The 21262-nt window shown below is 40.8% G+C and overlaps 1 protein-coding gene across 3 annotated transcripts in view; it reads right to left on the reverse strand.

Moving 5' to 3' along the window:
• SFMBT2 (Scm-like with four mbt domains 2) overlaps positions 1–21262 on the reverse strand; it is a 186186-nt gene that overhangs the window by 153309 nt on the left and 11615 nt on the right. For all 3 annotated transcript variants that reach the window (XM_014532599.1, XM_014532600.1, XM_014532598.1), the window contains exon 3: positions 19120–19360. In XM_014532599.1, the coding sequence (XP_014388085.1) occupies positions 19120–19360 (241 nt within the window). The remainder of the gene's footprint in view (positions 1–19119; positions 19361–21262) is intronic.

Raw genomic sequence — 21262 nt, forward strand, 5'->3', positions numbered from 1 at the left:
CTGCTGAACTTAAAAATCCTTATAACAATTTAACACAGGATATTTCTAGGTAGTCAGAGGAGATCTATATTCTAAATGTAAGATTTCTTTTGATTGGAGAAAGATGAGTTGAATTGGCAAACTGAGCAGACAGGCATTTCAAAAAAATTAATTTAATATGAACACACTATACTTAAATATTTGTTAAAGGACTGCTGCCAGCTATGTTAATAGAATTTGTAACTGACATTTATTTCCTGTTTGGTTATTTATGTGAACATCCTCCCTACAGAAATGGCTTCGTAGAAATCCAGCCCAGAAGGGCACATCCATAAATACATATGCTTAACTGAAAGAACCATTAACCAGACGTATAAATCTAAAGCTCTGTGTACATTAGGGATCTAAAATTAATTTTGATGGGCTGACAAATTATGCATTAGATGTACAGATGAAGGATGTAAAAGGAATGTTGCTTTCTTCATTTCACAAAACAAATCTGTGATTAAATATTACTCCAAATAACACTAAATAAGGCCTACCATTCATCCCTTGATTGCTATAGGACAATAAAATATTTAAACCAGAGAGTAAGCCTTAAATAGATTTTATTTTCTTTGTTGATTATTGAAGAGTTTGTTGTGTTCATGTTTAAACTGACCATATAACACTGTGACCCCCAGAGTTAAATCCCAGAAATCAGCTGCAGGTTTGGTTCTAGTTAGGGCTGGAAATTGTTTTGGTTTTGACGATCTCAAAAGATATTCATCAGATCTTTCTCTAAGAAATAAGCTGAACAGATTCTAATGACTTGACATAACTGCCTAGTGTAAAAAAAAATAATAATTACAAATTATTTCAATGGCTATAACTTGCTTCCCTAATCCACAATGGGCTTTGGGGAGTTTTTAGTCACCATTGTGTAAATATGCCATTATGAGCTTTTTAAAATTTTTTCATTGTTTAATCAACTATGCCTAACATCTCTGTCAATTGGTAAGAGATAGTCAGAAAAATAATTATGAAAACCCTTAAAATTATATTTCCATAGTGCTTCCCTCTGATAAAACCTCTTTAGAAATATAAAGTTGGTTACTATAATTTCTCACGGCATAGCCTAAGAACATTTAAAAATAAAAACAGTTGGGCCTCATTTTGTATAATCATTCAATCTTCGAAACTTTTGTTACAAGATTGGTGCTAACCTTTGGAAAGTAGGCAGCATTTTTAAATGCTTGACATAAATTTCTTTCAAAGGAAAGGCAACTTGTACAATCTACAAGCTGTTCTGGCCGTTCTGCATGTTAGCTCCGTGGTACATTCAAGTTCTCATGCATGGCAGTACAGAATAGCTTGTTATTTCTCTAGCATCTCTAAGTGTGTGAAGCGATAAACAACATGATAAAGATGAGATACCCACAAAGATCACCAAAGTGAAGTGAAGTGAAGTGACGTGACATGAAGTGAAGTGAAGTGGAAAAAGCACTAGATGGCCATGAAAAGAAATGGAGGAAAGTTAAATGCATTTTACTAAGTGAAAGAAGCCAGTTTGTAAAGGCAGCATACTGTATGATTCCAACTACGTGACACTCTGGAAAAGGCAAAACTTTAGAGACAATAAACAGAACTTTGGAGACAATAAACAGATCAGTGGTTCCCATCTATCTTAGGTGATTATGTGTCAATGCAGGTTCATCGCTGTAACAAATGTACCACTCTGGGAAGGAATGTTGATAGTGGGGTAAGCTATGCATGTGTGGGGGCAGGGAGTATATGGGAAGTCTCTGTGCTTTCCTCTCACTTTTGCTTTGAATCTAAAACTGCTCTAAAAATAAAATACATTTTTCAAAAGCACTGGACACTTGAGATGCCTGGTTCAGGGTGCTCACTAGCCCATTCCCTACCTTTCTGATCGCCCCTCCCATTCCATCTCTAAATCACCTGCATGAAATCAACAGAATCACAGACCTCTTCCCTAACACAGCATCTAAAACAGTGGTTCTCAACCTTCTGGCCCTTTAAATACAGTTGCTCATGTTGTGACCCAACCATAAAATTATTTTCATTGTTACTTCATAACTGTAATGTTGCTACTGTTATGAAATGTAATGTAAATATCTGATACGCAGGATGGTCTTAGGTGACCCCTGTGAAAGGGCCGTTTGACCGCCAAAGGGGTTGTGACCCACAGGTTGAGAACCGCTGATCTAAAACAAGGTGACACTGGTCTATAAATGCTGTTGCTACTCAATTTCCAAATGTTACGGGATGGTAAGTGTGATGGAAACCCCTACCCCCTAAACTGACCATAGAACACTATGACCCCCAGAGATAAATCTCAGAAATCAGCTGCAGGTTTGGTTCCAGGCCCATCACCCAGGGTCCAAAGCAGGTAGAACAACTCCCTGGCCCCACAGAGTGCTGCTGGGAATGCCATGACTTTTGGTCTCTTCCTCTTTTACTCGCCTTCTGCTTTCCTCAGACCCTCAAGCTGATGCACTGATTCCCATCCCCTGCCAGTCGTCCATCTGGAACAGCTGTATCCCAGGGACTGCTGCCGCCAAAGCAGACATCACCCAGTTTCTAGGATGCCCCGTGTGGAAGTCACTTCGCGAGGAGGTAAAAAGACTGTATCTCCAACTCAGAAGCCACCCAGCCCCGGGACCCAGGGAGCCACAGGTAACCCCTGGGACACACGAACCTGCTCCGGTCCAAACTTGTTTCATTCAGGTCATCTGTTCAAGGTCCCAGAGGCATCACGTGGCCCCATTTCACAGCTTCCTCTTCCTGCCTCAGTCTACCTTGTTGGGGAGGTCAGGTCATACCCTGACCCATAATGCTAAATTGTCCAACCCAGTGCTCAATCCTGCTATAGGGCCCATCTTACTGATGGGGTCTTGCTTTGTTCTGGCCAGTCCCGTAGAGCCCCCATGCCTGGGACATGGGACCTGGACTTCCCATCTGGTTACACCCACCACCAGACAGGACATCAATACGTCATCTTAGAAAATCTATCTTAACAGACAGCTAAACTATACAGAGTTTTCCTCAACTTTGGACCTACTCAGCTACACTCCTGGTCAGGCCGATTCTCAGCCATGACCATTACCCCAGCATGGGTCCCCACCACAGGCTCTATCTCGGCGCTGTCCTGGTTCCTCACCAAGTACATGCCCATCCCACGTGTTCGTCAGCTGACCAACCTAGCACAGTTCATCTCGAAATACAAAAATCATTAAAATCTATTATTTGTGTACCAGGTCAGTACCTCGAGGCTGTGTTGGCTTAGGGTTTTATGATGTTTAAAGAGCTAGAATAAGAACTATTTGATGCGTGAAGTCTGGGTATAGAAGAGTTCTACCATAGTTACAGTAATAGTTCATTGCACTGGCCAATGTGGCTCAGTTGGTTGAGTATCATCCCATGCACCAGGAGGTTGCCAGTTCCATTCCCGGTCAGGGCGCATGCCAGGGTTTCCAGATAGATCTCCCGTACAAGGTGTGCAGGAGGCAGCCAATCAATGTTTCTCTTTCACACTGCTGTTTCTTTCCCTCCCTTCCTCCCTTTCACTAAAATCAATAAAAACATATTTTTTTAAAAAAAGAAATGCTTTGAATTTAAAAAATATATAAAATAAAATAAAAATAGTTCATTAATACATTCGACTCATAGAGCACCTGTCTGTCAGAGTCCCAGTTCTCTACAGTCTGTATTTCTCCACACCACGTCCTCCGAGCTTAACCCTTTCTGTTGCCACCTGCTTAGTAGATATAGAATAAATGTGAAAGCTTTTTGAGGATTGAGAATGGTATAAATCAATTATTCAGCGCTCTCCTATCATAGCTGACACCTCACTGTGTAATAACCCCACACCCTCCTGACCTACTGACAGGATCATTTGCTCCTACAGGAAAAGGCATTAGATTGCTCTTGCGTTGCTATCAACTCTTCCCAGTTGCTCCATCCCCTCCCCTGCAGTTGGGCTGTCAGCGATCATTTATCTGTGAAACAAGTGTGTATGACTAACAGCCCCCTCCCCTGCTCCTAACTGCTGCTTCCAGCAAAGCCTCAGAATCCAAGCGTGGTTGTTGTGCATCAGTGCGGTCAGACTTAAAAGGATCTTGAGTAAATAATACACATGCACTACTACTACCAATTAGTCTTTGCTTGCCGTTATTTTTTTAATTAGCTCAGAGGCTTTGTTCTTAACCACTTAACAACTACTGAGCTTAACTAAATGCAAGACATGATTGCAACTATATAACATCCCGCAAAAAAGGCAAAACTATGGAGACAGTGAACAGATCAGTGGGTCCCAGGGGGTGGGGGGTGAGGGAAGGGTGAAAGGTGAAGCGGAGAGTTTTTAGGGAGGGAAACTACACTGTATGGCACTGTAATGGTGGGTACACGTCCAAACCCACAGAATGCGCACCACCAAGAACAAGTCCTCATGTATACTGTGGACTCTGGCTGATGATGACCTGTCAATGTAGGATCATAAGTTGAAACAAATGCACTGTCTGTGGGGGCATGCTGATAGTGTGGGAGGCTGTGCATGCGCAGAGGCAGGAGTATATGGGAAACCTCTGCCCCTTCCCCTCACCCTTGCTCTGAGCCTAAAACTGCTCTAAAACAAAATGAAAGTTTTTGCCCTGGCCGGTGTGACTCAGTTGGTTGGAGCATCCTCCTGTATACTGAAGGGTCAAGGGTTCTATTCCCAGTTAGGGCACATACCTAGGTTGCAGGTTCGGTCCCTGTATACAGAAGGCAACCAACAGATCAATGTGTCTCTCTCACCCACCCCTTTTGATGTTTCTTTTTCTACCCACCCCTTTTCTCCTTTCTCTCTCTCAAATCAATAAAAACATCCTTGGGTGAGGAGAGAGAGAGAGGGAGGAGGGAAGGAAGGAAGGAAGGAAGGAAGGAAGGAAGGAAGGAAGGAAGGAAGGAAGGAAGTTTAAAAAATAGTAAATAAGTAAAATTAAAAAGTGAATAAAACCATTCTTAGCCAGAAAAAAAATTAAGGAAGAAAAAAACAGCATTTCTCCATTTCCTCCTACATCTTAAACATTGCTCTGAGGAGTTGGTACAGATGACATTTAATACATAAAACAGTCCTATCAGGCAGCTGTCATTATCCCAGGTCGTAGGTGGGAATACCGAAGGTCACAAAGTTTAAAAATGAGGTACCTAATCCAAGTTCACACATGTAATTAAATTGTATTAGGATCGAAAATATGTATTTCTGATTAGACATGTTCACAAAGCCTTAGTTTTTTAATCAATGGGTGTGATTATGTATCCATAAACTATGATAACACAAGGCAAAAATAACTACTACAAAAAGGTATAAGCAAGTGGTTCTCAACCTTGGCTGCACATTAGAATCACCTGGGAATCTTTTTAAAATCCTGATTTCTGGGCCTCATCCTTCGGAAATTCTGTTTCTTTGTTATGGGGTGGGGCCACAACATTAGTAACAAAGAAACAGAATTTCCAGAGGATGAGGCCCAGAAATCGGGATTTTAAAAAGATTCCCAGGTGATTCTAATGTGCAGCCAAGGTTGAGAACCACTGGGCTAGATACACCCCAAGCACCTCTGAGCTGCATTTCTGGGCTTTCAGTCCTAGATGCAGGCACTTCCTCACTCACACCTCCCTTGTCCCTGCCTAGGGAGCAAGCACCAGTAGGCCTCTTACAGTTAAAAAAAAGAGAAGAATGAGGGAAAGCGATGCTGAGCGTTCTTCCCCCTTGCAGTGCTCTACAGGTTCCAGAGAGCTTTTGCATCTGCCATCAAAGTTGGTGCTGACAATACCACAGAGAGAGAGCAAGGTCAGGTAATAATTAGCCATTTTAAAGATGCGGAGAGTGTGAAATGCAGAGAGGTTAAGTGACTTTTTCCCAAGGTCACACCAAGCGAGAGGTACAGATGAGCTACTAACCAAGCCACCCGACACAGGTCAATGTCCTCCACTCCTTGTTAGGGCCTGAAGAGCACTCTTACCACACAGGAGCCAGCTGTGGACGCTCCAATTTATTTTACTTAAATACCAGCAGAATACGGAGCAGAGGGACCTTTCCATTTAGCCCCAGCGGATCCCCACAGAGGTTAGGGGTCAGGCTTCCATTACCAATCACATCAGCCTCCAGCTCTTGTAAATGTTCACCCTTGAAAAATGCTTAGCATAAAAAAGACAAATTTCAAAATACACCAAAAAAGTGCTGTCTCAGAGCAGTTCCCACCTGGACAAGAAAAAGGTATTATCCATTCCAGAGATTAGAATTTCAAATTAACTTCTGATACTTTTTAGTAAGACAAGAATGAGATGAGATCTTCAAGAGTGAACAGCCAAAGTAGATATGACCGACAAATAAGAAAGTACATTGGCAGCTGCCACATAAAACATCCATTTCCAAAAAATAGGTCTTCATCTGAGTGTCATGGGCCAAAAGCTGATTGTATTACAAATGTGCTTCATATAAATGCTTAGTAATAATTATTTAGGGTGTCCCCAAAAATGTATACACACACTTTGAGTAATTATAAAGGCAGTGTTTATTAAAATACAGTTCATTTTCAAAATTGAGCTATCAGCTGTTAAAGTGTATACACATTTTTTTTGGAACACCCTATATGTATAATCCCACCAAAAGAAATCAGACACATAGTAAAACCTCAATAAATAATCCTTCATAGATTGACATAACATTTTTTTTCATCTCTATGGCAATAGTAGTGTTGTTTAAGGACCAAACCAGCTGCTGGTATCCATGAGTGGGTTCTACCCCATCATCCCCAAATCTCCCTTCTTCTGGATCTAGGTTTCCTGTCAGCAAGAACCTGGAGGAAGCCCTAAACTGGTTTGGTTCAGTGGATAGAGCATCGACCTGTGGACTGAAAGGTCCCAGGTTCAATTCCGGTCTAAGGCATGTACCTTGGTTGCGGGCACATCCCCAGTAGGGGGTGTGCAGGAGGCAGCTGATCGATGTTTCTGACTCTCTAACCCTCTCCCTTCCTCTCTGTAAAAAAATCAATAAAATATATATTTTTTGAAAAAAAAAAAGAATCTGGAGGAAGACTCACACATTGATTACCAAAGGAATCCAATAACTAAATATAAACTTTGTAAAAGCCCAATCGTGATAAATCCTGTCAAAGCCCTGAGAACTTCTAAACACCTACATTGTAGGAAACACTGTCTTACTGAGTGAACAAGAAGGGCTGTGGGAAAGCACCATCCTTAAAAACCCAGTCAGGGAGAGCGAGGGACCAGAGATGGGTTCAGGGCGGGTCACAGCTCATCCCATCCTGTCTCCAGGATGGACATGGAGCATATTCAAAATATTTACAGACCCACAAGGTTCAGGTAAGCATGGCTCTGGCCAAATGTACACCTTCCAGATTGTCACGGCCAAATAGTTGCCCAGGAAAGGAGGGATTCATCAGGTTTTCAGAACGGCCTTTCATCTAACATAGCTGTCTATACCACCATTCTTCAAATTTTCCTGCCGCGTACCCCCTTCAAACAATTCTGAAAATCTGTTTCTTCCTCACGTGTTTTCAAGTTGGCATTCTAAAAGTTTTCATTTGTTCAAATAGTTGCAAAGGATGTCATACTTTTACTGTACATATGACATTTTGAATGAAACTTCTATATCACTTCCATATATACATTCAATAGAATGATCTGATCTCTTCCACCATGTATTTTTATTATTTCTTTAATTTATTTTTTGTTAAAAGTATTACACATACCCTCTTTTTTCCGCCACTGACCCCCTTCACTCCACTCCCTTCTCCTCCCAGGCCTATTGTCTATCCATGGGCTATGCGTATCTGCATAAAAGTTTACTGGTTAAACTCTTCCCACTTCCCCCACCTTCCCTCTGAAATACATCAGTCTATTGTGTGCTTCAATGTCTCTGGATCCTTTTTGTTCATCAGTTTATTTTGTTCATCAGATTCCACATATAAGTGAGATCATGTGATACTTGTTTTCCTCTGACTGACTTATTCACTTAGCATAATACTCTCCAGGTCCTTCTGTGCTGTCTCAAAGGGTAAGAGATGCTTCTTTTTTCCAGCTGCATAATATTCAATTGTATAAATGTACCACAGTTTCTTAATCCATTCATCTACTGTTGGGCACTTGGGCTGTATTTTTAAATAGGCATAAACAGGAACTACTTTACAGTCAGTTGGTGTACTGTTCTTTTTTCTCCTTGAAATCAGAGGTCCATCCCACACCCCTCAGACTTGTATCCTAAGGTTAGCACCTTTCGATTTCCAACAGTCTTTTATTGCTCATTCATACTACTTATCTGTAGCAACAAGTCATTATGTTATGTTTGGAAGGTGACCACATTGTACAGTATATAAATGTCAAATCACTGTGGTGTACACCTCAAATTAATATAATATTGTACAACAACTACATGCAAATAAAAATATAATATATAGTCAAACTTTTAAAAATGTCTCTGACTATTAAATAAAAATGTTCTTTTGGCTTAGATTATCAAAATCATTTTTAGTCCTGACCAAAATAGCTAAAATAACATGATAAGGTCTGAGGAGTGAACATAAAAGGTACAGTAGTCCCCCTACCTGAGGAGGATGCGTCCCAAGAACACCACACACAGTACTGAACCCTATATATACTTACACTATGTTTTTTCTATGCATACATTCCTATGATAAAGTTTAATTTATAAATCAAGCATAGTAGGAGATTAACAATAATAACTGATAATAAAACAGAACTGTAACAATACACCGTAATAAAAATTCTGTGAAATGCTGTCTGTCTCCCTCTGTTTCTCTCTCGCTGATAACCGACCAGATCACTGAGACACCTACGGAGTGACTAACAGGCAGGGAGTGTATTCAGCACAGAGATGCTGGAAGCAGGGATGATTCAAGCGAGACAACTGGAGGCGGGGGACAGATTTCATCACAATACTCAGAGCAGCGCACCATTTAAAATTTACACATTGTTTATTTCTGCAATTTTCCATCTAATATTTTCGGGCCCTGGTTGGCTGTGGATAACCGAAACCATAGAAAGTGAAACTGGCTAAGGGAGGACCACAGTAAATTGTGGTTTTGTAATGTTATGTTTGGAAGGTTGGTGTGATGCCTCGAGTATATGAGGCTGCACTTCGGACACAGCTATCCCATGTGCACACAGTGACATTCTTCTCTCAAGTGGAGAAGGAGGCCGGGGTGGATGAGGCAGGAAAGGACACCCATGGTCGGTTTCAGGGAGGATCTGGAAACTAACTCCTTAAACAGACCCGGGCCACTAAGCCTTGGAAAGATGTCCAGTTCGAGGGAACATGAGAAATCCACTGTGGAAACCTTGAACAGGCCCACCCATTACATGGACAGGCAAGAATATAAATGTAGGTGCATATAGCACAGGTGGAAATATTTTAAAGTTATTTATCAAGTGAACAGGTTGTGGAGTAAAGTATGGCCTATCCTCCTATGTTATACTGACAAATGTGGCTTCATAATGACAGAATCAAAAAGTTTGTAAAGGGCTCTAGTTTATAGATGACTGCAAGTTGGCAAAATGCCAAATATTACTAAATTTAATGTGTCTGGGTATTTTGTTGATGGGCTAGCAATGTTTGGATAAGTAATAAAATAAAGACTTACATAAATTTTTATACCTTTATTCCATAACATTTCTTTTCCTTGCCCTCATTTCAGAGAAATTATTAACTATCTAGTTTTAAGGAATTCAAAATTTTCACATAATTTGTATTCTATACACAGAAATCATCTAAGGGATTAAAACATAAAATATAATTATAGCCAGTCTATATAATTTTAATATTTTTAATCAAAAAAATGTAAAGTGCAAAAATCAAACTTTTGAATTTTTTATGTCTTCAAAAAAGCTACTTTTCATTTAAATGTTCTAAATTATCTACTAAAATTAATAAGAAAATTACAAATTATAACTAGTAAATATCAAATTTTTAATCTAAAAATGTTTAAATAAAATTAAACACTTCATTTAGTTTTTTGATATGTTAATTTTACTACGTGTGTTTATAATAATAAAACTATCCACAGTTCTAGCATTTAACATCTATCTGTCCAGGGCCAATGTAAAAAGTCAATGTCACACTTCCTGTGTGATGTCATGGCTAAAGCTATGTATTATGTGTGAGACTGAATTTATATTGTAAAATGTTTTAATTTTGTAAAACAAAGTAAGCTTTGTTTAATATTGTAAACTATTCCTCAGCCACTATATATAACTGTTGAAAATTCTGCAGAGAACAGAAGCACAGCCCTAGAAGGTCCATGTGACTTTAGAAAGAAGGCATGACCCTGGACAGTCAACATGGCCTTGAGAGAAGGCTCAGCCCTGGATGGGGGCGCAGCCCTGGAGCAGAGGCGTGGCCTGAGGAAAGCCTGGGCCTGGAAGGTCAGCCTGGCCCTGAAACCTGGAGCCACGTTGGGAGCCTGAATAAGAAGCAGCAGGAAGTCAGAGGCTTGTTCAAGAGCCCAGAGCAGGAAGAGAATTGGGAGACGCTCACCGGCACAACAGGCTAGAGGGCAGTCAGAGGCATGATGGAGAGCGGACAGACAGCACCAAGGGCTCCTGACTCGGGGTGGGGAAACAAGAGAGGTCCGTGGGGCAGGGGCAGGGCTGGAAGCAGCAGAGGTCCCAGAGGGCCAGCTGTACCAAGGCAGACCAGTCTGTGCAAAAGTGAGTCCAGGCTTCTCTCGCAGGCTCTACCCCTGGTACACTAGTCATCCATTCTGGGTATTAAAGGAACCGGGATGGATGGGAGCTGACCCTGGTGTATGGAAGCCTTCCTTTGAGCCAGTGGTTCTCAACCTTCTGGCCCTTTAAATTCAGTTCCTCATGTTGTGACCCAACCATAAAATTATTTTCATTGCTACTTCATAACTGTAATGTTGCTACTGTTATGAATCATAATGTAAATATCTGATATGCAGGATGGTCTTAGGCGGCCCCTGTGAAAGGGTTGTTCAACCGCCAAAGGGGTCGCGACCCACAGGTTGAGAACCGCAGCTTTGAGTCTAGTCGGGGAAGCCCAGGCCAGGATCTCTAGCCGGGAAGGTGGGGGCCGAAGGGAGGAGGGCAGACAGGTAATACTAGGGCTCTGACAGTTAAGAAGGTGAAGAATTAACAGAGTTAGACTAGAGGCCAAGAACCCACAGAACTGACTAACCCCCACACGTCACACAGAACTAAACACACGCTTGATTTAAAGTACACATGCTGCTGGATTAAGAAGCAAGAGAAAATAAATTCATTTATGACTAACACCAAAAAGGAAAATCTTCTAGTGCCGCTTTGTGCTCACAGTTTTCATGTAGTGCAAAAAACCCAAATAGCATCTGATACAATTTACATAACTTTACATAATCTCATGATTACCATTTGTCAAGGAAGTTGCAGCCCAAATCTCTTCCATTTATTTGCCTCCAAAACTGACAAAACATTCTGGACAAGAAGCTTTCCACCCTCTTCCTAAAAATCACAAGGAGTCAATTCTACAAATTTCCTTAATAGTATGTTTCCAGTACTTCAAGTCTGAACATTCTAAAGTCATATTGACACACGAAATCAATAAACAAATGTTTACTGACCCCTGCTATTTTCAAAGCATTGATTTCAAAACTGAGGGGAAAATTCTACCCTTAGCTTAAAATCTACTACAAGCTGTCTGGCCTGGAGACAAGTTATTTACCCTTCCCAAGGCACATTTTTTTTAAAATGAAATACAAGAATAATACCAGCCAATTTATATGGCTTTTCTAAGGTTCATTTTAGTTACTTGGTGCACAGTAGGCACACAATAAAATGATTTGGTGGGTGAGAAAAACTGTTTTTAATTGGAGATCCAGAATACAAACATGCTAAAATTCATGATTCATTCATACACTGGGCAAGAAAATGATAAAGGGATATGAAATATATCATAAGTTTCAAAAAATACAAATGCCAATCAGGGATTTATAGGAGAAAAGATTATAATTTTTACTCATAAACAAATAGTTGTACATCACCACCTGTACAAAGGTTTCTGATTTATATGAGGACCATTTAGTCTGCCTTCACTTGTTTGGTCTTTGTGTTCTTTCCACAAACTAAAAAAGAGGAAAGGGTTCTGTTCATAAGGAATCTTATTTCAGAGCCCTTTCATAAGTTCCATTCATTGCTATTTGAATTCTTACATTCAAAACATTTTTGAGCTGAAGAAAACCTTAACAATATCTGGTCCAACTGATGTTGTAAGACAGAGCCTCGGAAACTTGAGGTCACACGCTCAGAGGCTGCACGAGGCCCTGTGTGGCTCTCCTGTTTCTAGGTGTCAGCCCAGACGCCCATGGGGCCTGAGCAGATTAGAAGCCCACACGGGGAACAGAAGGTCTGGAGAGCAAACAAACGGCCACCTGCAGTGGCAGGCGCTCCAGTAAGGGATGCCTTGTGGAATGCAGGTCCAACAGGTCTGCATCATCTAAGTTTTCAGGAGATGACCACAACCCAGACTTTTAATGGAAGTGATTTGTAAATGGTAAATACTAAAATTATTTCAAAATACTGCTTAGATCAACACACACACACACAGTCTCATGCATACACAAACACACACATATCCTCATCTATGTATACAAATGCACATACATACAAACACACTCATGCATGTATGCCAGCACATGCATGCTCACACATGCTCATGAACACATAAACACATATATGGTCATCACACAATAAACACACCCACACATTGGCAAACCAAGTCCCCTCTGGTCTACACCATGATGAATCTGTTCACAGGCTCTCCACCTGACCAGATAGGACTCAAAACCACGTGTTTTGTTTTTAAAAGGCCATTAAGTACCTAGAGAGAAAGGATTACTCTTTTCCTACCTGAATATTCCTTCTTTCACACAACATTGTCAAAAATGGCTTTTTCACAATAGGATACTAACTCGCTTTTTAAAATATATACCTATGACTTTTAGTTTACTTACTGTCATACTTATCAAATACATCCTACCTTTTCTTATAACAATATGTTTTTTCTCTTTATATTAATGATCTAATGATTAATGAGTTTAATCCCTGTGCCTCCCTTAACTTTGCTTAAAATTAATTTTGCTCTTTAAGATTTTAGCATATATACTTAATTTTCTTATTAATACACAAATGAAACCATGTATTTGTGACTGAGTAGGTTTCATTAGTATTACTAAAATGTCACTTAAATAATAAAATATGAATGGCAAACTCTGATAATTTTGCATAACAATCAAATTGTACTTCTCAGTCCTCCGTTCGACAATGGTTATGGATTGGTAAATCCTGTCATCTGATCAATTTACAGTCCTGTGCACCCCTGCCAGCATCTCTTACTTTGCAATCAACTACAGTAAAAACAACAGTCCCTAAAACAGCCCTCGGACTAGGCTTCAGAACCTGGCAGAATCTACCCTCATAACATAAGGCCATATTCACACTTTCTCCTAATGCTTCATGAATAAACATCCCTTTATTCAAATAAGTTATATAATAACTAACTCCAGTAATTTTGATTCAAGTTTGAATGGTAAATAGAGTCATTCTGGCAAGACTGCAGAGTTTGCAATTCAAATTATAGGAATTTTCATAATGGGGAAAATAAAAACTAGTGATATGATTCCTAAGGCACCTAATGCCAATACTTTTCCTGCAACAGTAGAAAGCATACATAAATACTTCTCAGTGTAGAAGCAGAGGAGTGTTCTGTGGACGGACATCATCACATGCATTTACCTGCAATTTAACAGTATTCCTTTCAGGGCCTCAGGGGGTACCTACCTGCTAGAACTCCAGAGCTACCCCACACCAGACATCAAAAGGTATTGCTGCTCCTTCTCAATAAATAGCAGTGCAACGATCACTGGATTAAATGACTTCCTTACATTATCACTGTAAACAATAATTATTTGTCAGCTGCCCTATGTGAGCTTTGCATGTGCTTATGAATAAATCAAGCCTTATTGATTTACTAAGCCAAAACGTTTTACATCTTGCAGCTCTAATAAAAGCTAATCCTCCACCTCACTTAGTGGTGTGCTTTAATGTAGCAGTTTCTTAACACTTTTAATAGAAAAGATTAATACTGATTAGCTCAGGAGCAGAAACACTGCTCTTTGAATGGCCAATTGGCCACTAAACCCAGGTCTCTTTAAACACGCCCTTGTTAGTGGTATTCTGTCTGCTGCTGTGCGTTTCCTTCCTCATAACATCCTATCTAATAAAGTGGGAATATGCTAATTGACCCTCACACTGTCACAACAATGGCAGCACCCACAGCCAATAAGGAGAGAATATGCTAATTGACTGCCATGCCCTCAAAGATGGTGGTGCCCACAGCCAATAAGGAGGGAATATGCTAATTGACTGCCATGCCCTCAAAGATGGCGGTGCCCACAGCCACTCTGCACGCCTGCCTCCAGATACCCCCAGTCTCCTCAGCCCCCCAGCCGCCCAGGGTCGCCCGAGGCTCAGGTAACCAGGGCTGACTGAGGCTTGTGCTGCTGGCAGTGGCAGCAGCAGAGGTGTGATGGGGCATCTCCTACCCCTGATCGCCGGGTCACCTCCTGCCCCTGAGGGCTCCCAGACTGTGAGAGGGAGCAGGCCAGGCTGAGGGACCCCCCTCCTTCAGTGCATAAATTTTCATGCACCGGGCCTCTAGTTTAAAATAATAATGATGGCTCATGTTAATTCAAAGGCTAAGTTCAGTTCAAGGAGTAAGGCAGGAAAATATGGGACTGTAAGGAAGGTTACATGTTTGGTAAAACTATCATCGAAAATAATAAAACAAGTCTCTTTCAATGCAATGGTTTCAGAAGAGTAAGACAATTTTGAACAATCCCAAACATCTTGAAAGATCTTATGCGCTGCAACCTCAGTCTGACCATGCAAGGCAACCCCCTCTCTCTGCCCCAAATCACCCCAAGTTCCCATCATCTTTCCTGGTCCAACCATATTTTGAAGCTGTCCTCCATATACTGAATGACTCAACTCTACTTGTGCTGATTTTTCTCAGTCTACAATCATGAGTGAGCAAAAAGCTATCCATTGCCAGCAACGATGGACCCAGGCACTCACAGTAATTTCCCAACCTAGTTTGGCCCTCAATCCATTGAAACTTCATCATCCCCAACAGTAACCTAGGAGCTGTACTTCCGTACTTCGTACTGATGCCTGGGCTAGATTTCCATAGACCGTAATTCCAAAACAAATTCCATTGCTCATGCATACAGTAGGAAAAGTAGCACCTTCTCCCTCCTCCTTTCTTTGACAAGGATCACAAACCAGGGCATGTCAGACTAGAAAGCTCTTGAGAGATTATATTTATACTTTAACTTCATTTTAAAGATACAAAAATTAGGAGGGGACTCACCCATGTAGCTAAGCTAATGGCAGAAGCAAGATAAGCATCTCAGGTCCTGGCTCCAACGGCAATGTTCCTCTCTTCATACAACCCACTCTCCCACCCCAATTCCTGGGATCAGTAAGAAACCTATCACCATAGAACATTCCAAACAAGACTATTATGTGTCATGGACTGCTTGAACTCATGTTAATATTCTGAGATGCCTTTCAAGTTTAACCACCAGAAAGATCAACCAGGTACATTTGCGGAATTCACAATGATATTAGCTCTCTAAGACAGAAAACCACAGAAACAAGAATCCTTCTTCAAAAATAGTCTACAATTCCCAGTGGAACAAGTGCTGTCTAGCCACAAAGCAATAATTATCCTGTACTGCAGCAATCAATAAAACCTTTTGCCCTGTGAACCTGCTATTTCCTGACTTTGTTCTCTGCACTAAAGATTTCCAAGGCATATTGATTACCTACTAAATTTTTTTTAAGTTCTTTAAAATGAGCAATAGAGAAATTCTCAAAATTAGCATAACTTGTTACCTTGTGAAAAGCCTTCCAATCTTCCAGTCACATTAGTGGTTTCCCTTTTTACAGGCTTTTCCCCATTTTTCATTTTGAATTTGTCATGTTAAGTGTGTCTGTGTCTTGCCTAATAGCAGGAAGTCAGTAGGATACAAATTTGACAGTGTTTCTGAAACTGTGACTGCTGCCACATTTTTCATCCAAGTGAGAAAGAAGAATCAATTAATAAACTACACCATCTTTCTCAAGCAACAGCATGGATGTTTACCGAGTGAACCCTTTAGCTCTTTAGAGTCTTAAAATTCAGTGCCATGGAACTTCTCTCTAAAACTATTCACTAAATGATCTATAACGTGACGCCATCTCACATCTTTTCCAAGGACGTTTAGCTACTATATTGTCAAACTTTCAGAGTGAGTCATGCATGAATGAGACAAGCAAGGACAGAGAGTGGGGACTTGCCTCTTGGTTCCCTCCTGCATTCCCCTCTCCCGGTGCCCCCAAGTGTGTATCAGCTCCCTGCAATTAATGCATGTCTGTCTGTACCCTCCTGAGAGTGTAGGGGCATATCTACATGGCCTTTGCGTGCAGAGCTGGGCAAATGAGAATTATTAGTCTAATTTTCTAACTACAACTGCTATTTTCCCAATACTCCATCCATACAATTCATCCATCGAGACTGGTTTACTCTATGACAGATCAGAAATCACAGGTAAGTTAAATTATTGCATGTTATATCTTCTCACCTTAGTGGCTGTTTGCATTCAAAGCCAAATGGAATATTATTCAGCCTTTAAAAAGGAAATCCTGTCACATGCTACCACATGGATGAACCTTAAGGACATTATGTTAAGTGAAATACACCAGTCACAAAAGGACAAACACTGCATGATTCTGCATCTAAAGCCTTCAAACTCACAAACAGAGTAGAATGGTGGTGACCTGAGGCTAGGAAAGGGGAAATGGGGAGTTACTCTTCAATGGGTATAAAGTTTCAGTCATGCAGAATGAAAAAGTTCTAGAGATCTGCTGTACAGCATTCTTCTTATAATTACCAATAATGTACTGTACACTTAAAATTTTGTAAAAAGAGTAAAAATAAATTAATTAATTTTCCCACTAATGGCACAATTTAGGCTGAGCCTGGGACTAAGAGAAGCAAGCATTACCAAAGGCATTACAGATAATGTTCAGCCAACTATTTGCTCTTGCAGAACTAGAACAGGTGTGAAAAATAAAGCCTCATGCATTAACACCATTCTCCAGCACTCACCTGAGAAGTAACCCTCAACAGAGGTGAGAAATAAAGACTCACACTTCTGTATACAAAGACACAACCAATACAAAAAGGGGCGGGGTGAGGGGAAAGGAGTTTTCTATTTAAAGAACCACACAATTCAAAGAACAGTTGCACCCACATGCGCACCGATTAACAAATGGTTAAACAAAATGTGGTTGATCCATATGATGGAATATGATTCAGCTATAAAAAGGAATGAAGTCCTGATACGTGCTAAGCATGGATGAGCTTTGAATACAAAATGCTGAGTAAAAGAAGCCGAACACAAAAGGCCACACACTATACGATTCCATATATGGGAAATGTCCAGAATAAACAAGTCTACAGAAACAGAAAGTAGATTAGGGCCAGGTCCTGGGGGGAGGGGAGAGTGAGAGTGACTGTAAATGGGTGCAGGGCTTATTTATGAGATGATGGAAATGCTTTGGAATTAGACAGTGATAATGGCTGCACACCCTGGTGCCTATATTAAAAACCACTGAGCTTTATAGAGATGAATTGATAGTATGTGAATTATATCTCTTTTTTTTTAAATCAATGGAAGGCACAGTTGCAAATATGATCAACATTAAGGGCACAGGAGTCCTTGACCACAGTTGCCTGAGGAAGGGGTAAGATAAGCTGCCAGCTGGAGGAAGAAGAGGGTGTAGGCACAGGAGAGAGCAGGTGCAAAGACCCAAAGCAAGAAGGGCCTTTCTCTCTTTCTCCTGAGACAACAAAAGGTCATGGTGTTAGCTATGGCCAAGGCAACAACTTCAATCCTGACATATACCCATTAACGCAACTCAAACTCCTTGCATTTATTATGACCCCCACTATTTATCAGGCTCTCGATTATGCATAAAAAGGGGGAGTAAGAAACCATTGACCATTCCCACCTATCAAAAAACAAAATCTCAGAACATAAGAAGATAAAATTCAAATGCTCTGAATGGTGAAAGCAACTAAATATGGTGGACACAATGAACTTGGAATTCAGCTCTAAAACTTAACATGTCACTTTGAAATAAAAATATCCATTCAAAGCTAAAAGTGGCAGACAAGTACTAAGAAGACATCACACTTGAGAATTAGCATCAGAAGTCTTCAAATATAACTGCTGCCGTCATCATATAATGAAACATCGAGGATAGGTTGTTCAAATATTGGCTGACTCAGTTTTTCTCACTGACAGGATCATATGAGCTCCTTTAATGCATTTGTAATATGCTGCCCACTCTAAAGCAGCGTTTCTCAACTATTGGAGTTTGAATTCAATAATTCTTCGTTGGGGTGCTGTCCGCTACAGTGTAGGATATTTTAGCAGCATCCTAGCTTCCTCCCACCAGATGCCAAGAGCTCCTTCCTCCTCCCCTCTCACAGACAAAAATGCTTCCTGACATTGCCACATGTCCACCGGGGGTAAAATTGCCACTGTTTTATTGAATGCCTCCTCTTTGGTTTCTGCGTGCATCCACCCTGAGAGACTCCCCACAACAAGAAAGATGAAAACTTAGAGAGATCCTACAGATGCTCTACAGCACTGTTCAAAATGTGAAATCTCTAAAGCAAAAGAAATGCAACATAATCCATCGGCAATGGAAACTGAAACCTCAGTCTCAGCCTCCTCTCCTACCTCCAAAATCAGGCTCCTGAGCTTTTGTCTCCTAAAGGCCATGATTGGCTCAGCTGTCAGGAACAGCCCTGACATCCAAGAATGCACCCAAGTTCCCTCTCACTCTGGCACCCTCAAACTAATGAAACCCAGGAGGCAATCTTTAAAGTGCTAGACCTTCCCGCTAAATCCACTATGGAATTTCTGCAAGGTTATACCTGCAAACACCATGAATAAGGACGGCCTGTAAACCCAGAAGCTCTGAATCCTGGGCCAGCTGGGAGCTTACCATCTGGAGGCATCAGGGCCTTGTTGTTCTGCGTGCACCACCCCACGGGGTGCAGATCTGCTATCACCACGTCACACCAGAAGTCAGCCCGGCGGTCCTCCCCATAACCACAGTAGCGCAGAAGCAGCAGCTGCCCGCAGGTGGTGATCACAGTGGCCACCCAGTACGTGTCTGGGTTGTTCTTATTGGCCACTTCCAATTTCATCCCAGGCTGGAAGTTGCTCTGAATGCTGATTTCAACCTTAAGGAACCAAAAACACAGGAAACCTGTTATTATACTGGATACATACACCCAGAGCATTACGAGAACTGTTAAAATCACAGCGCTTAAATATGGTATTTCTGTTGCCATTAGGACAGCACTCTCTAAGAGCAATACAATGTGAGCCTGAATTTCCTAGCAGCCACATTTAAAAAAAAAAGATAAAACAGATGAGATTCATTTTAATAATGTATTTTATTTAACCCAACATATCTCAAATGTCATCATTTCAAGATGTCATCAATATAAAATAGATTAATGAGAGATTTTTACATTTTTCTTTTCCAATGAAGCCTCCAAAACCCCGTGTGCTTTCTACACTTACAGCACATCCCAATTTGGACGACAGTCTTCCCAGGTGGCTGGTGGCCACTTCACGAGCTGTACAGCCGTGGATGGATTTTCATTTTTATTAATGAAGGATTATAGTCTATTAATATTTATCAGCCCTCCTCCCCAAAAGAAAGCTTCCCAGCCTTGTGGGCATTCCAATGCTAAAGCATCTGATGTGTCTGAGTAGCAGCTGCTTAAGAGACGATGGAATTACAAACGGCTCGTTCCTGGGGTCCTTGCTGCTTTTCCTTAACAGGCCTGGGGACACTCTGCTTCCTGAACTGTCGTGATTAAAAGGGAGGTGGGAGAACTAACTGGATTAAAAAGAACGGGAGCTACTCCATGAGGAGAGGCACTGATAACTTATCCGTAAAGAAGAAAAGGAAAGTTGTCAGTATCTTTCTCCTGAACTGCCTCAGGCAACCTAATCAAGTCATCCCAGAATCATAAGAAGCTATGCAGGATCATACCCAAACCGGAAGTCAGGTGAGTTGTAGCTCTGTTATGTTTTAATATTTACCTCCTGGTTTCACTGAATAGCCACAACTACATTTATAATAAACTAGTAAGTATAACATTACGAGTGTCAGTATAAAAGAGAATTAGGAATGTAATCTACTTTTATAAGGTCGTGCGAATTTAATAAGGTCTTAAATTCCTTTTCAAAAGAACACTTCACCTCCAAAAAGGATAAAATGTTGCGTTAAAATAATGAATCAAAGTTCTGGCTTCCTAATTCAGCATGAGAGCCAAAGGCAAGAGCAGGTTGAGAAAATGCCCCAATTTGCTAATGACACTCAGGCTGAATCTTTGCTCTGGGTAGGCCAGTGAAAAAGATGTTTCTCAGAATTAAATTTTCTTTTCCAGTAAAACAACAACAATGCCAAAAAAATGTAGGTCCTGGAAATTGAGTACTTTCCTTGCTCACAATATATTGCTAAAATCTTCTGTAGAAGCAAAAACCTGATAAAAGCTCAATTTTTTATTTCCTGGGACTTTTACTCTGCTGAGCAAGCTATTTGCATTGTTCAAAGAAATCATTGTTAAGAATGATTTTGGGGGGGCTTGATCTAAATGTTTTCTGAATATTTATGATATTTTCTCTCATTTGACTAATCTGCCCACAGAAGACTATAAAACTTTTATGTGTCCTTTCAAAATAAAAACATCAATGCAGCCCTGGCCAGTGTGGTTCAGTTGGTTGAGCATCATCCCATGCACCAAAAGGTCTCCAGTTAGGTCTTAGGTCACCAGTTCAGCCCCGGGTCAGGGCACATGCCTGGGCTGTGGGCTTGAGCCCCAGTAGGGGGCATGCAGGAGGCAGCCAATTGATATTTCTCTCCCTCTATCCCTCTCCCTTGCTCTCTAAAATCAATAAAAGATTTTTTTTTATTTAAATTCTTTATTGTTTAAAGTATTACATAAGTCTCCTTTTTCCCCCATTGACCTCTCCCTGGACGACCCCCCCAACCCCCTGTCTGTGTCCATTGGTTATGCTCATATGTATGCATACAAGTCCTTTAGTTTATCTCTTACTCCCTCACCACC

Source organism: Myotis brandtii, unplaced genomic scaffold (assembly GCF_000412655.1).
Source record: "Myotis brandtii unplaced genomic scaffold, ASM41265v1 scaffold9, whole genome shotgun sequence".
NCBI classification, from domain to species: Eukaryota; Metazoa; Chordata; class Mammalia; order Chiroptera; family Vespertilionidae; genus Myotis; species Myotis brandtii.